This window comes from Hyperolius riggenbachi, chromosome 3 (genome assembly GCF_040937935.1).
Source record: "Hyperolius riggenbachi isolate aHypRig1 chromosome 3, aHypRig1.pri, whole genome shotgun sequence".
NCBI classification, from domain to species: Eukaryota; Metazoa; Chordata; class Amphibia; order Anura; family Hyperoliidae; genus Hyperolius; species Hyperolius riggenbachi.
Genome location: NC_090648.1, coordinates 57,433,850 through 57,447,741, shown reverse-complemented (window position 1 = coordinate 57,447,741; position 13,892 = coordinate 57,433,850). Strand labels below are relative to the sequence as shown.

At 43.4% G+C, this 13,892-nt stretch overlaps 1 protein-coding gene across 1 annotated transcript in view; it reads right to left on the bottom strand.

The window, feature by feature from the left end:
• LOC137562115 (zinc finger protein 850-like) overlaps positions 1–13,892 on the bottom strand; it is a 161,977-nt gene that overhangs the window by 122,909 nt on the left and 25,176 nt on the right. Inside the window, exon 4 of the mRNA XM_068273449.1 lies at positions 11,619–12,384. Within this exon, the coding sequence (XP_068129550.1) occupies positions 11,619–12,384 (766 nt within the window). The remainder of the gene's footprint in view (positions 1–11,618; positions 12,385–13,892) is intronic.

Below are 13,892 nucleotides of genomic sequence, written 5' to 3'. Positions count from 1 at the left end.
TATGAGGTAGTGAACGCTAATGTGGATATTGGGAATGCTGTAGATGTGATATACTTGGACTTTGCAAAGGCCTTCGACATGGTTCCCCACAAAAGTCTAGTGCAAAAGTTGAAGATGCAAGGACTGGAGAAGAGTCTGTGTGCATGGATAGGGAAATGACTAATGGACAGAAAACAAAGAGTTGTGGTCAATGGATCATACTCGAAATGGGATACTGTTAGCAGTAGGGTCCCACAGGGGTCTGTACTGGGTCCAGTGCTCTTCAATTTATTTATTAATGACCTAGTAGATTCAGTAGTGAGCAATGTTGCTATTTTTGCAGATGATACAAAATTGTGCAAAATCATCAACTCTCAGGAAGATAGGGATATATTGCAAAAGGATCTGGATAGGATGGCTATATGGGCACATAAATGGCAGATGAAATTCAATGTTGAAAAGTGTAAAGTCATGCATTTTGGTCGTACCAATGAACTAGCACCACACAAAATAAATGAGATACAGTTGGGGACATCAAACTTGGAGAAGGACTTAGGAGTACCCCACGACAACAAGTTAAATGCCAATGCCTCAATGCCAAGCCGCTGCAGCTAAACCTAACAAAATTTTGGGATGTATTAAAAGGGAAATACAAACTCGAGATGCTAGCATTATATTGCCCATGTTTAACTCTCTAGTAAGGCCACATCTGGAATATGGAATTCAGTTCTGGGCACCACATTACAGGAAGGATATTGCAGTGTTAGAGCAGGTGCAGAGACGAGCAACAAAATTGATACGTGGGATGGAAGGTCTCACTTACCAAGAAAGGTTAGATAAACTGGGTTTATTTAGTCTAGAGAAAAGACGCCTTAGAGGGGATCTAATTAACATGTATAAATACATCAGAGGGCAATATAAAAGCTTGGCGGATGAGCTTTTTGTCCCTAGGCCTTCTCAAAGGACTAGAGGACATGATCTGCGCATGGAGGAAAAACGTTCTAGCCATTTATTTAGGAAAAGGTTCTTTACAGTAAGAGTGATTAACCACTTGCCGACCGCCCACAGCCCATGGGCGGCGGCAAAGTGGATGCCTTAAGGACCGCAATACGCCTTAGGGCGTTGCGTCCTTTTCCTATCCCGGGGGAGCGATCGCGTCATTGATGACGCGCGCTTCCCCCGGCAACTGGCTCCGCCCACCCGCCGTAACATCCCGCCGGCCATACGGAAGCGCCGGCGGAATGTTAACCCCGCGATCGCCGCTACAAAGTGTATAATACACTTTGTAATGTATACAAAGTGTATTATACAGGCTGCCTCCTGCCCTGGTGGTCCCAGTGTTGGAGGGACCACCAGGGCAGGCTGCAGCCACCCTAGTCTGCACCCAAACACACTGATCTGCCCCCCCGCCCACTGATCGCCCACAGCACCCCTCAGACCCCCCCCCTGCCCACCCCCCAGACCCCTGTTTGCACCCAATCACCCCCCTAATAACCCATCAATCACTCCCTGTCACTATCTATCAACGCTATTTTTTTTTATCTCCCCCCCTGCCCCCTCCTGATCACCCCCCCACCCCTCAGATTCTCCCCAGGACCCCCCCCAGACCCCCCCCCCCCCTGTGTACTGTATGCATCTATCCCCCCTGATAACCTGTCAATCACCTGTCAATCACCCATCAATCACCCATCAATCACCCCCTGTCACTGCCACCCAACAATCAGCCCCTAACCTGCCCCTTGCGGGCAATCTGATCACCCACCCACACCAATAGATCGCCCGCAGATCCGACATCAGATCACCTCCCAAATCCATTGTTTACATCTATTCTCTCCTCTAAACACCCACTAATTACCCATCAATCACCCATCAATCACCCCCTATCACCACCTGTCACTTTTACCTATCAGATCAGACCCTAATCTGCCCCTTGCGGGCACCCAATCACCCGCCAACACGCTCAGATTGCCCTCTGACCCCCCTTATCAATTCGCCAGTGCATTAATTACATCTGTTCTTCCCTGTAATAACCCACTGATCACCTGTCAATCACCTGCCAATCACTTATCACCCATCAATCACCCCTGTCACCCCCTGTCACTGCCACCCATCAATCAGCCCCTAACCTGCCCCTTGCGGGCAATTTGATCACCCACCCACACCAATAGATCGCCCGCAGATCCGACATCAGATCACCTCCCAAATCCATTGTTTACATCTATTCTCTCCTCTAAACACCCACTAATTACCCATCAATCACCCCCTATCACCACCTGTCACTTTTACCTATCAGATCAGACCCTAATCTGCCCCTTGCGGGCACCCAATCACCCGCCAACACGTTCAGATTGCCCTCTGACCCCCCCCTTATCAATTTGCCAGTGCATTAATTACATCTGTTCTTCCCTGTAATAACCCACTGATCACCTGTCAATCACCTGCCAATCACCTATCACCCATCAATCACCCCCTGTCACCCCCTGTCACTGCCACCCATCAATCAGCCCCTAACCTGCCCCTTGCGGGCAATTTGATCACCCACCCACACCAATAGATCGCCCGCAGATCCGACATCAGATCACCTCCCAAATCCATTGTTTACATCTATTCTCTCCTCTAAACACCCACTAATTACCCATCAATCACCCCCTATCACCACCTGTCACTTTTACCTATCAGATCAGACCCTAATCTGCCCCTTGCGGGCACCCAATCACCCGCCAACACGCTCAGATTGCCCTCTGACCCCCCTTATCAATTCGCCAGTGCATTAATTACATCTGTTCTTCCCTGTAATAACCCACTGATCACCTGTCAATCACCTGCCAATCACCTATCACCCATCAATCACCCCCTGTCACTGCCACCCATCAATCAGCCCCTAACCTGCCCCTTGCGGGCAATCTGATCACCCACCCACACCATCCGATCGCCTGCAGACCCGCAGTCAGATCACCTCCCAAGTGCATTGCATCTGTTCTCTCCTCTAAACACCCACTAATTACCCATCAATCACCCCCTGTCACTGCTACCCATCAGATTAGACCCCCATCTGCCCCTAGGGCACCCAATCACCCGCGCACACCCTCAGACCCCAGCCCTGATCACCTCGCCATTGCATTACTTGCATCTATTCCCCCCACTAATCACACCTTGAGACACCCATCAATCACCTCCTGTCACTACCTGTCACCCCCTAGCACACCTACCCATCAGATCAGGCCCTAATTTGCCCCGTGTGGGCTACTGATCACTCGGCCAAACCCTTAGATCCCCCTCAGACCCCCTTCCGATCACCTCCCCAGTGCATTGAGTGCATCTATTTTCCCCTCTAATCACCCCCTGAGACACCCATCAATCACCTCCTGTCACCCATCTAGCACTCCTATCCATCAGATCAGGCCCAATACAACCTGTCATCTAAAAGGCCACCCTGCTTATGACCGGTTCCACAAAATTCGGCCCCTCATAGACCACCTGTCATCAAAATTTGCAGATGCTTATACCCCTGAACAGTCATTTTGAGACATTTGGTTTCCAGACTACTCACGGTTTTGGGCCCGTAAAATGCCAGGGCGGTATAGGAACCCCACAAGTGACCCCATTTTAGAAAAAAGACACCCCAAGGTATTCTGTTAGGTGTATGACGAGTTCATAGAAGATTTTATTTTTTGTCAAAAGTTAGCGGAAATTGATTTTTATTGGGTTTTTTTCACAAAGTGTCATTTTTCACTAACTTGTAACTAAAAATAAAATCTTCGATGACCTCGCCATACACCTAATGGAATACCTTGGGGTGTCTTCTTTCTAAAATGGGGTCACTTGTGGGGTTCCTATACTGCCCTGGCATTTTAGGGGCCCTAAACCGTGAGGAGTAGTCTAGAAAACAAATGCCTCAAAATGACCTGTGAATAGGACGTTGGGCCCCTTAGCGCACCTAGGCTGCAAAAAAAGTGTCACACATGTGGTATCGCCGTACTCAGGAGAAGTAGTATAATGTGTTTTGGGGTGTATTTTTACACATACCCATGCTGGGTGGGAGAAATCTCTCTGTAAATGGACAATTGTGTGTAAAAAAAATCTAACAATTGTCATGTACAGAGATATTTCTACCACCCAGCATGGGTATGTGTAAAAATACACCACAAAACACATTATACTACTTCTCCTGAGTACGGCGGTACCACATGTGTGGCACTTTTTTACACCCTAAGTGCGCTAAGGGGCCCAAAGTCCAATGAGTACCTTTAGGATTTCACAGGTCATTTTGCGACATTTAGTTTCAAGACTACTCCTCGCGGTTTAGGGCCCCTAAAATGTCAGGGCAGTATAGGAACCCCACAAATGACCCCATTCTAGAAAGGAGACACCCAAAGGTATTCCGTTAGGAGTATGGTGAGTTCATAGAAGATTTTATTTTTTGTCACAAGTTAGCGGAATATGACACTTTGTGAAGAAAAACAATTCAAATCAATTTCCGCTAACTTGTGGCAAAAAATAAAATCTTCTATGAACTCACCATACTCCTAACGGAATACCTTGGGGTGTCTTCTTTGTAAAATGGGGTCATTAGTGGGGTTCCTATACTGCCCTGGCATTTTAGGGGCCCTAAACCGTGAGGAGTAGTCTTGAAACAAAAATGACCTGTGAAATCCTAAAGGTACTCATTGGACGTTGGGCCCTTTAGCGCAGTTAGGGTGCAAAAAAGTGCCACACATGTGGTATTGCCGTACTCGGGAGAAGTAGTATAATGTGTTTTGGGGTGTATTTTTATACATACCCATGCTGGGTGGGAGAAATACCTCTGTAAATGACAATCTTTTGATTTTTTTACACACAATTGTCCATTTACAGAGTTATTTCTCCCACCCAGCATGGGTATGTGTAAAAATACACCCCAAAACACATTGTACTACTTCTCTCGAGTACGGCGATACCACATGTGTGGCACTTTTTTGCACCCTAACTGCGCTAAAGGGCCCAAAGTCCAATGAGTACCTTTAGGATTTCACAGGTCATTTTGAGAAATTTCGTTTCAAGACTACTCCTCACGGTTTAGGGCCCCTTAAATGCCAGGGCAGTATAGGAACCCCACAAATGACCCCATTTTAGAAAGAAGACACCCCAAGGTATTCCGTTAGTAGTATGGCGAGTTCATAGAAGATTTTATTTTTTGTCACAAGTTAGCGGAAATTGATTTTAATTGTGTTTTTTCACAAAGTGTCATTTTCCGCTAACTTTTGACAAAAAATAAAATCTTCTATGAACTCACCATACTCCTAACGGAATACCTTGGGGTGTCTTCTTTCTAAAATGGGGTCATTTGTGGGGTTCCTATACTGCCCTGGCATTTTAGGGGCCCTAAACCGTGAGGAGTAGTCTTGAAACGAAATTTCTCAAAATGACCTGTGAAATCCTAAAGGTACTCATTGGACTTTGGGCCCTTTAGCGCAGTTAGGGTGCAAAAAAGTGCCACACATGTGGTATTGCCGTACTCAGGAGAAGTATTATAATGTGTTTTGTGGTGTATTTTTACACATATCCATGCTGAGTGGGAGAAAGATCTCTGTAAATGAACAATTGTGTGTAAAAAAAATTAACAAATTGTCATTTACAGAGATATTTCTCCCACCCAGCATGGGTATGTGTAAAAATACACCCCAAAACACATTATACTACTTCTCCTGAGTACGGCAATACCACATGTGTGGCACTTTTTTGCAGCCTAACTGCGCTAAGGGGTCCAAAGTCCAATGAGCACCTTTAGGCTTTACAGGGGTGCTTACAATTTAGCACCCCCCAAAATGTCAGGACAGTAAACACACCCCACAAATGACCCCATTTTGGAAAGTAGACCCTTCAAGGTATTCAGAGAGGGGCATGGTGAGTCCGTGGCAGATTTCATTTTTTTTTTGTCGCAAGTTAGAAGAAATGAAAACTTTTTTTTTTTTCTCACAAAGTGTCATTTTCCGCTTACTTGTGACAAAAAATAATATCTTCTATGAACTCACTATGCCTCTCAGTGAATACTTTGGGATGTCTTCTTTCCAAAATGGGGTCATTTGGGGGGTATTTATACTATCCTGGAATTCTAGCCCCTCATGAAACATGACAGGGGGTCAGAAAAGTCAGAGATGCTTGAAAATGGGAAAATTCACTTTTTGCACCATAGTTTGTAAACGCTATAACTTTTACCCAAACCAATAAATATACACTGAATTTTTTTTTTTATCAAAAACATGTTTGTCCACATTTTTCGCGCTGCATGTATACAGAAATTTTACTTTATTTGAAAAATGTCAGCACAGAAAGTTAAAAAAATCATTTTTTTGCCAAAATTCATGTCTTTTTTGATGAATATAATAAAAAGTAAAAATCGCAGGAGCAATCAAATAGCACCAAAAGAAAGCTTTATTAGTGACAAGAAAAGGAGCCAAAATTCATTTAGGTGGTAGGTTGTATGAGTGAGCAATAAACCGTGAAAGCTGCAGTGGTCTGAATGGAAAAAAAGTGGCCGGTCCTTAAGGGGTAGAAAGCCCTAGGTCCTCAAGTGGTTAAGATGTGGAATGCATTGCCACAGGAAGTAGTTATGGCAAACTCTATACCTGCATTTAAAGGGGGCTTAGATGCTTTCCTTGCGTTGAAAGACATCCATGGCTACAATTACTAGGTAATACCTAATGATGTTGATCCAGGGATTTTATCTGATTGCCATCTGGAGTCAGGAAGGAATTTTTTTCCCTTTTGGGGCTAATTGGACCATGCCTTGTAAGGGTTTTTTTTGCCTTCCTCTGGATCAACAGGGATATGTGAGGGAGCAGGCTGGTGTTGTACTTTGGTTGAACTCGATGGACGTATGTCTTTTTTCAACCCAAATAACTATGTAATTATGTAACACTGACTATTTCAGAAGTGATCCAAATAATGAATACAAGCTGTGAACACGGAAACAATTTTCTCTCTCACAAGGAACAGCCAATACTTTTCTTATAGGAGAGGAACGATGGCTATGATAGGTTTAAAATGAGTCTTACAGCTTAGCTAGATTAGAAAAACTGATAAGTGCTGTTTCTTGATGTTCTAGGAGTCTAAGTGAAGAATTGGGAGCATAGTCAATATATCATGCGCATGTATGATGAGTCTGATAACACTATGAAGGTTACTGTTATAGTTATATTTGTATATTTTTTATTATACTCATTATAGAAACAGATTGTCTGCTATGATAACCTGCACTAACTACAGTTATACAAAAATGTAATGAACTGTTTATTTTTCAAAAGGCATGGAACTAAATTGTAACGCATTTACATGACCAATGTGTGTAATTCATGTTTTGTTAGTATGCCAATAAAATATTTTTCACACACATGTACCGTATTTTTCAGCATATAAGACACAGTTTTTCTCCCCCAAAATGGTGACAAAAAGTCCTTGCTTCTTATCTGCCAAATTCAGGGAGTCACCATCTTATGAACGCCTGCCGATAGGAACCGCTGACCCGCCGCGACATCGTGGACTCCCTGTAATGTCCCCCCGTGTGTCTCTATCTCTCTGTGTCTCAACTACCCCGTATATAATTAGCAGTGTCAGGAGCGTGTCTCACCTAATCCATGGCTCCCTCTGTGATCGCAGACCTACACAGCTCCCCTAGTGTTGGCTTCTGCTGATCGCTTCATCAGCAGAAACCATTGCTAGTGGAGCCATGAAGGAGAAAAGAAGTCTGTGATCACCGACTGAGGTATAGATTAGATGAGGTACGCTCCTGACACTGCTAATTATATACAGGGGAGCAGAGACACGGGGGGGAAGAGCAGGGATTGGGGGGAGAGTGAAGACACAAGGAGAGTTGGAGACAAATGGGGGCACACTGGGGATCCCTCTGTGATTGCAGACCTGCACAGCTCCCCTAGTGTTGGCTTCTGCTGATCGCTTCATCAGCAGAAGCCATTGCTAGTAGAGCTGTGAAGGAGAAAAGAAGTCTGTGATCACTGACTGAGGTGTGGATTAGGTTAGATACGCTCCTGACACTGCTAATCATATACAGGGGAGCAGAGAGACAGAGGGAAGAGTGGAGATGGGGTGGGAGAGTGGAGACACAAGGAGAGTTGGAGACATATGGGGTCACTCTGGGGACAGAAGGGGTCACTCTGGGGACAGAAGGGGTCACACTGGGTACAGAAGGGGACACACTGGGTACAGAAGGGGACACACTGGGGACAAGAGGGGACACACTGGGGATAAGAGGGGACACACTGGGGACAAGAGGAGACACACTGGGGACAGAATGGGACACACTGGGGACAGAAGAGAACACATGGGGACACAGGAAGACACAATAATTTAGGGAGAACGTCTACAAGATGCTCCTGGAACATGGACACACCAGATTTAGTTTATTTTTTCCCTGTTTTTAACCTCTAAACTTAGGGGTGTCTTATATTCCATAGTGGCTTATATACCACAAAATATGGTAAGTATCAAGTTCTTTATTGGTTACCCAAACTTCTGATGTTCTGAATTATTTTTGAATGTACTATTTTGATGTAAATGTGCTCTCTCCCAGTGTCAGTACCATAGCTGTGAATGTAAACATGCAATGTAATCTTCCTAACATCACTTGACCCACATGATGTGTATTATGTAACTATATTGTGCAGCTTCCCACCTTAAATTACACCCTCTCTGCCTGGCACTGTGGTGCAGAAAGGGCTACTGTAAAATCAATTGGACACAAATGTCATCATGCCTTTGCTAGGAAATATATATTATATTATATTATATTAACTGTGTCCAATTGATTTTACAGGAGCACCTCCTGTAACAGGCAGAGTGGGTGTAATTTAAAGTGGGAAGATACAGTGTATATACACATTATAAGGTTTTTGTTGCCCCAAAGTAGCAAACAATATATGGCCCTCCTCCCCCTGCTAGCCAGAGGCCCTTCTCCTTTAATAATAGGCAGCCAAATGTGCCCCCTCCCCAATAAATATCCCTTCAGTATAGGTAAGCAGTCAAAATTGCACCCCCAGCAAAGGCAGTAATCTCCAGTATAGTTAGACAAGGTGTCTCCCCAGTTTATATAGCCACTCCCAGTATAGGTAGCACAAGGTGTCCTTCCACCAATCCCCCCATATAGGGCATTGGTGTCAGTGGGTAAGTGGGTGTATCTAGCTTCTTGAAATCTCCCTATCGCCAACACTCACAGATCTGCAGATCAGCCACAATACAAAGAGATGAGAGCAGCACAAAGTAACCATGTAGCATACTTCAAATGTAGGAAATGAGCAATTACCTCACTTCCACAACTGCAGTGGTCACTGTGATTCTCTTTACTTTGTTTACATTACCGCTGATCTGAGGTCTGTGTATGAATAATGGGGGGACAGCAGCAGCCATACAAGTAGCAGACAGTGAAAACCTTGCAGCACAGAAGGCCCCTGCTGTGGGTGTGGCCCAAAGCTTCTGCTTGGTTTGCCTGGGCCAAGCAATGCTCCTGTACCTCACTACCCAGATACCAAACAGAGCAGCCCTGGCAGCATGGGAGGCCTCTGCTGTGGCATACATGGTGTTTCACCATCACCAAGTCTCCTCGGAGCACCCTGCTGCCGCACAAATTCAAGGCCGTGGTAATTACTATTGCTCCTCTGAGTCATAGCAACTTGGAGGGAGAAGTAATTTGGGATGCGGTGATTGCCAGATCCCTGTATTCCCCTTGCATAATAACATTATGTCTATGGTGGTGTCCAGGTTATGTGCAGCGTGGGGCAGTGCAGTCACCAAAATGACCTTCTTCACCTGCTGTGGGTGAGCACCTGCTTGATTCTCCTGGGCCAAGCAGCACCCCTGTACCATCACACCCAGATATACCAGTGAAAAAAACAGAAAACTGGAGCTATCACAATTATTCAATCAAAAGAATGTACAGGAAGACTGGCACAAGGGTTTGGGCTGCTCTCCCTTCCTCAGATGCTCAGTCTTCTGTCCCAAAACATTTTTGTATACTCTGTTGATTGAATATATGGGATAAACCAGTTTGGTGAGCCATGTTTTGGTGTATTTTTTTAATAGACAATGATTTGGCAATCAGTCTAAGGGCCCACTTCATAGAATAACAATGCAAACAATATTTCCAGCAAAGCAAAATACTAAAGAAATTTCAGGTTTTATTGAATTAAACTTAAAACACATTAACACATCAATCAATGAGCAGATAAAATCACATGCATGCAGACTATTGTAACTCCCCCCACCATTAGTCACAAAGACGAAAAGAAATCAACTTTAAAATTACATCATTTTCTTAAACCACACATCTCTGTACACATATAGAAATCATAGATAATTACATTCAATGAATGCAAAGTAACCGATTGTAAGATACATTTACAGATCATAAACTTAACCTCCTGGGTGGGATGCCTGACTCTGTGCAAGGCATGAAAAATGGGCTGAAAGTGGTATACCCAATGCAGTGCCAGGCATACAGTCCAGGATCACTCCTCTACCCTCGTTTGTCCTCCTTTGCCCACCCCCTTTTACCCTCCACCTTCCTCCTGTGTGTCCTCCTATGTACTATGAGAAGCAGCAACATGGCTCACCTAATCAACGGCTCCAGTGGCAATCACAGTCCTCTCCTTTCCTTCACTGCACCTCTAGTGCCGGCTTCACAGCAGATTGCAGCTGGAGCTGTTGATTAGGTGAGCCATGCTGCTGTTTTGCATAGTACACCTTGGGGGTGGGGGGGGGAGTGGAAGGACAAATGGGGGGTAGCAGAGGATAAACAGGGGGGCAGAGGAGGACACAAGGGAGACAGAAGGGGACACATGGGAGACAGAAGGGGACTGAAGGTGTTATGAACATAATTTGGATCCCTTTATGCACAGAAATGCACCAGAAACTGAATGCCAGGCAGGTTAAAGGACCACCATCACAAAAAAAAGTAAGTACACATACTTATTAGAAGTACAATAGCTGTCGCTAACAGTAGGTAATATAAATCTGACAGACCTGACAAGTTTTCAACTATTTCATCTCCTCATGTGGATCCTCGCTATCTCTTTTATTCTTTACAAAAGCATTCACTGGAAAGGAGATACACATAGATGCTGACCAGCCTCCCTACCTGAGCACCTGCCATCCAGTTAGTGCTTTTGAAAAACATAAGATTCCCCTATGAGGAGATGGATCCTCTATCAGATCTGTTAGATTTTTACAAACTTCTGCAAGTAACAGCAGCAGGAAAAAAGATTTCTAAAGGTATTTTACACTTTGATAAATGCACATTTTATAAATATGCATACACAAGGATTTCATTTTTTTTTTGATGATAAAGGTCCTTTAACAGTAAATAAAACACGGATTAGATGGATATCCTTATAGAATTACTGTCTATTGTGCAAAAATGTAAAGGTATAATTGGGAATCAGGTAGGTTTTAGTGTAGTAGCTGATCAAAGTTCACTGCAGTTTTTTGTAATAAATCACCAAAAAACATGTACTTTCTGTGTATACTGTACATGGTCTCTGAAGCTATATGAGCTTCTGAAATGCATATTTAAAAGAAACTTTTATAATTAAAAGTAATAATCCTGTGTTATTACAACAAATATGTTCATTGAAATTAGTTCACAGGCTCACACCCACCCGCTTATGTATCTTCTGATGACTTCTCAGATTTGACTGTTGTGAGAAACTTTTGCCACATTCTGAGAAACTAAATGGCTTTTCTCCTGTGTGACTTCTCTGATGCTGAGTAAGATGTCCCTTCCGTGGGAAGCATTTGTCACATTCTGTACATTTATATGTTTTTTCTCCTGTGTGAGTTCTCTGATGCTGAGTAAGATTTGCCTCCTGTGTGAAGCATTTGCCACATTCTGTGCATTTATATGGTTTCTCTCCAGTGTGAATCCTCTGGTGAGCTATGAGGGTTGATTCACTGGTAAAACATTTCTGGCATTCAGAGCAAGAAAACGGCTTCTCTCCAGTATGAATTCTCTGGTGAGCTAAGAGGAATGATTCTCTATTAAAACATTTCTGGCATACAGAGCAGGAAAATGGCTTCTCTCCTGTATGAATCTTCTGGTGTTGTATAAGGTCTGACATTTGAGTGAAAGATTTGTCACATTCTGAACACAAATAATTCCTCTCTCCTGTATGAATCCTCAGGTGTGCTATGAGGCTTGATTTCACAGTAAAGCCTTTCTGACATTCAGAGCAGGAAAAAGGTTTTTCTCCTGTATGAATCATCTGATGATCTTTCAAGTTTGATTTCCTGGCAAAACATTTCTCACATTGAGGACAAGAAAATGGCTTCTCCCCGTTGTGACTCCTCTGGTGTCTAATAAGATGTGATAGACGAGTGAAGCTTTTCTCACACTCTGAGCAGTGATGCGGCTTGTCTCCTCTGTGACTCATCGTGTGCTGCTGGAGATCTACGTTGTTGTCAGATATTTTCAGAGTTGAGCAGGAATTCAGCTTTTTATCGCACCTGCAATTAAATAATTACATGTTATTTTTACACTATTATGAGAAGTTCTGACAGTATAGTAAGATATATATATATATATGATACATTCTATAGAATGCCTGACCATTTTAGGTAAAGTACGAAACGTCTGTTTTTGTTACGTACTTTGTCTCTCTCCTCTCCCGTTATGTCTGCAGCTCTCTTTCTCTTCCTTACTTTAGTTTTTCAGTGGTGCTCTCTTGTCTGTGCCTCTGCTTTGCTTTGTCAGCCTCACCAATGGCTGGTCTCTTCTTTAGTCTCTGACAAAAATCATGCTTATTTCTTGCTGCAGTAGAGCATTGTATCATGACTCTAAACTTATTTTTTGCTGCATCATGGCTCTCCAGGCTCCTCCCCCTCACTAGCCTTGAGGCAGGAAACACACTTGACTGTTTTCGTGCACGTTTTCTGCACAGAAAAATGGAGAACTCATGTTAATCAATGGGCTAGCTCACACTTAATAAGTTGTTCACGCGCAGAAAAAAAACTGACATTCTGCATGATGACTTCGCACATTTTGTCAGTTTTCATTATCAATTACATCAGCTGCTATGAAAAAATGTGCGCGTTTTCCTGCATAGAAACACATTTGGTAAATAAATATGGCAGCCTCCATATCCCTCTCACTTCAGTTGTCCTTTAAGTTATAAAGAAAAGTCTTCACAGCCTGAACACAAGAACAGATACAATATGATCTCATAATAGGATGACTTTTACACAGTAAAAACAAGACATTATTTAGATGTGTGCATTGAGGCCCTGTCCACAGTGCTCAGTTGTGTTGCATAATAATTCAGCATGTTGGTTCCCTGCCCATACACGCGAATGTTCACTCGGATTCCGCGGAACTGAAATCTCCACAATTCCGATCGGTAATCGTAATTTTTGATCAGAAATTGGAAAACGGAATTCCGATCTTCCGCAACTAAGTCATTTTAGTCCAATCACAGAACTCAGAAGCATCGGACCAATCAGACAATGCAGAATTTGTAAGCAAAAATTGGATTACAGCAATAATTTTAGATTTTTGATTTTTTTTGCATTCTCTGATGCAAAAAAATTACAAACACAATACTCCTCAAAAATCGGAAAAATGGAAAATGAAAAATCAGTAAAAAAGGAAATTGAAAAATGGAAAATCGGAAATTGGAAAAAAAGAAATAAAAAGACGTAACATTTGAAATTTTGAAAAAAGGAAATCAGAAATTGGCATTGGTGGAAAGCAGCATTTCCGCACAATCAGAAATGGGCATTGCCCACCATCCCTACCCATACAGTTCCATGGGGCTGTTCACAGTACTGCATTGTGACTGGTCGCATTATTCTAACTTGCTGCATGCAGGCTTTGTGTTATAGTCTATGGCCAGTCTCCACTGCAGGTCACACTCATTATAATGCATTATTAG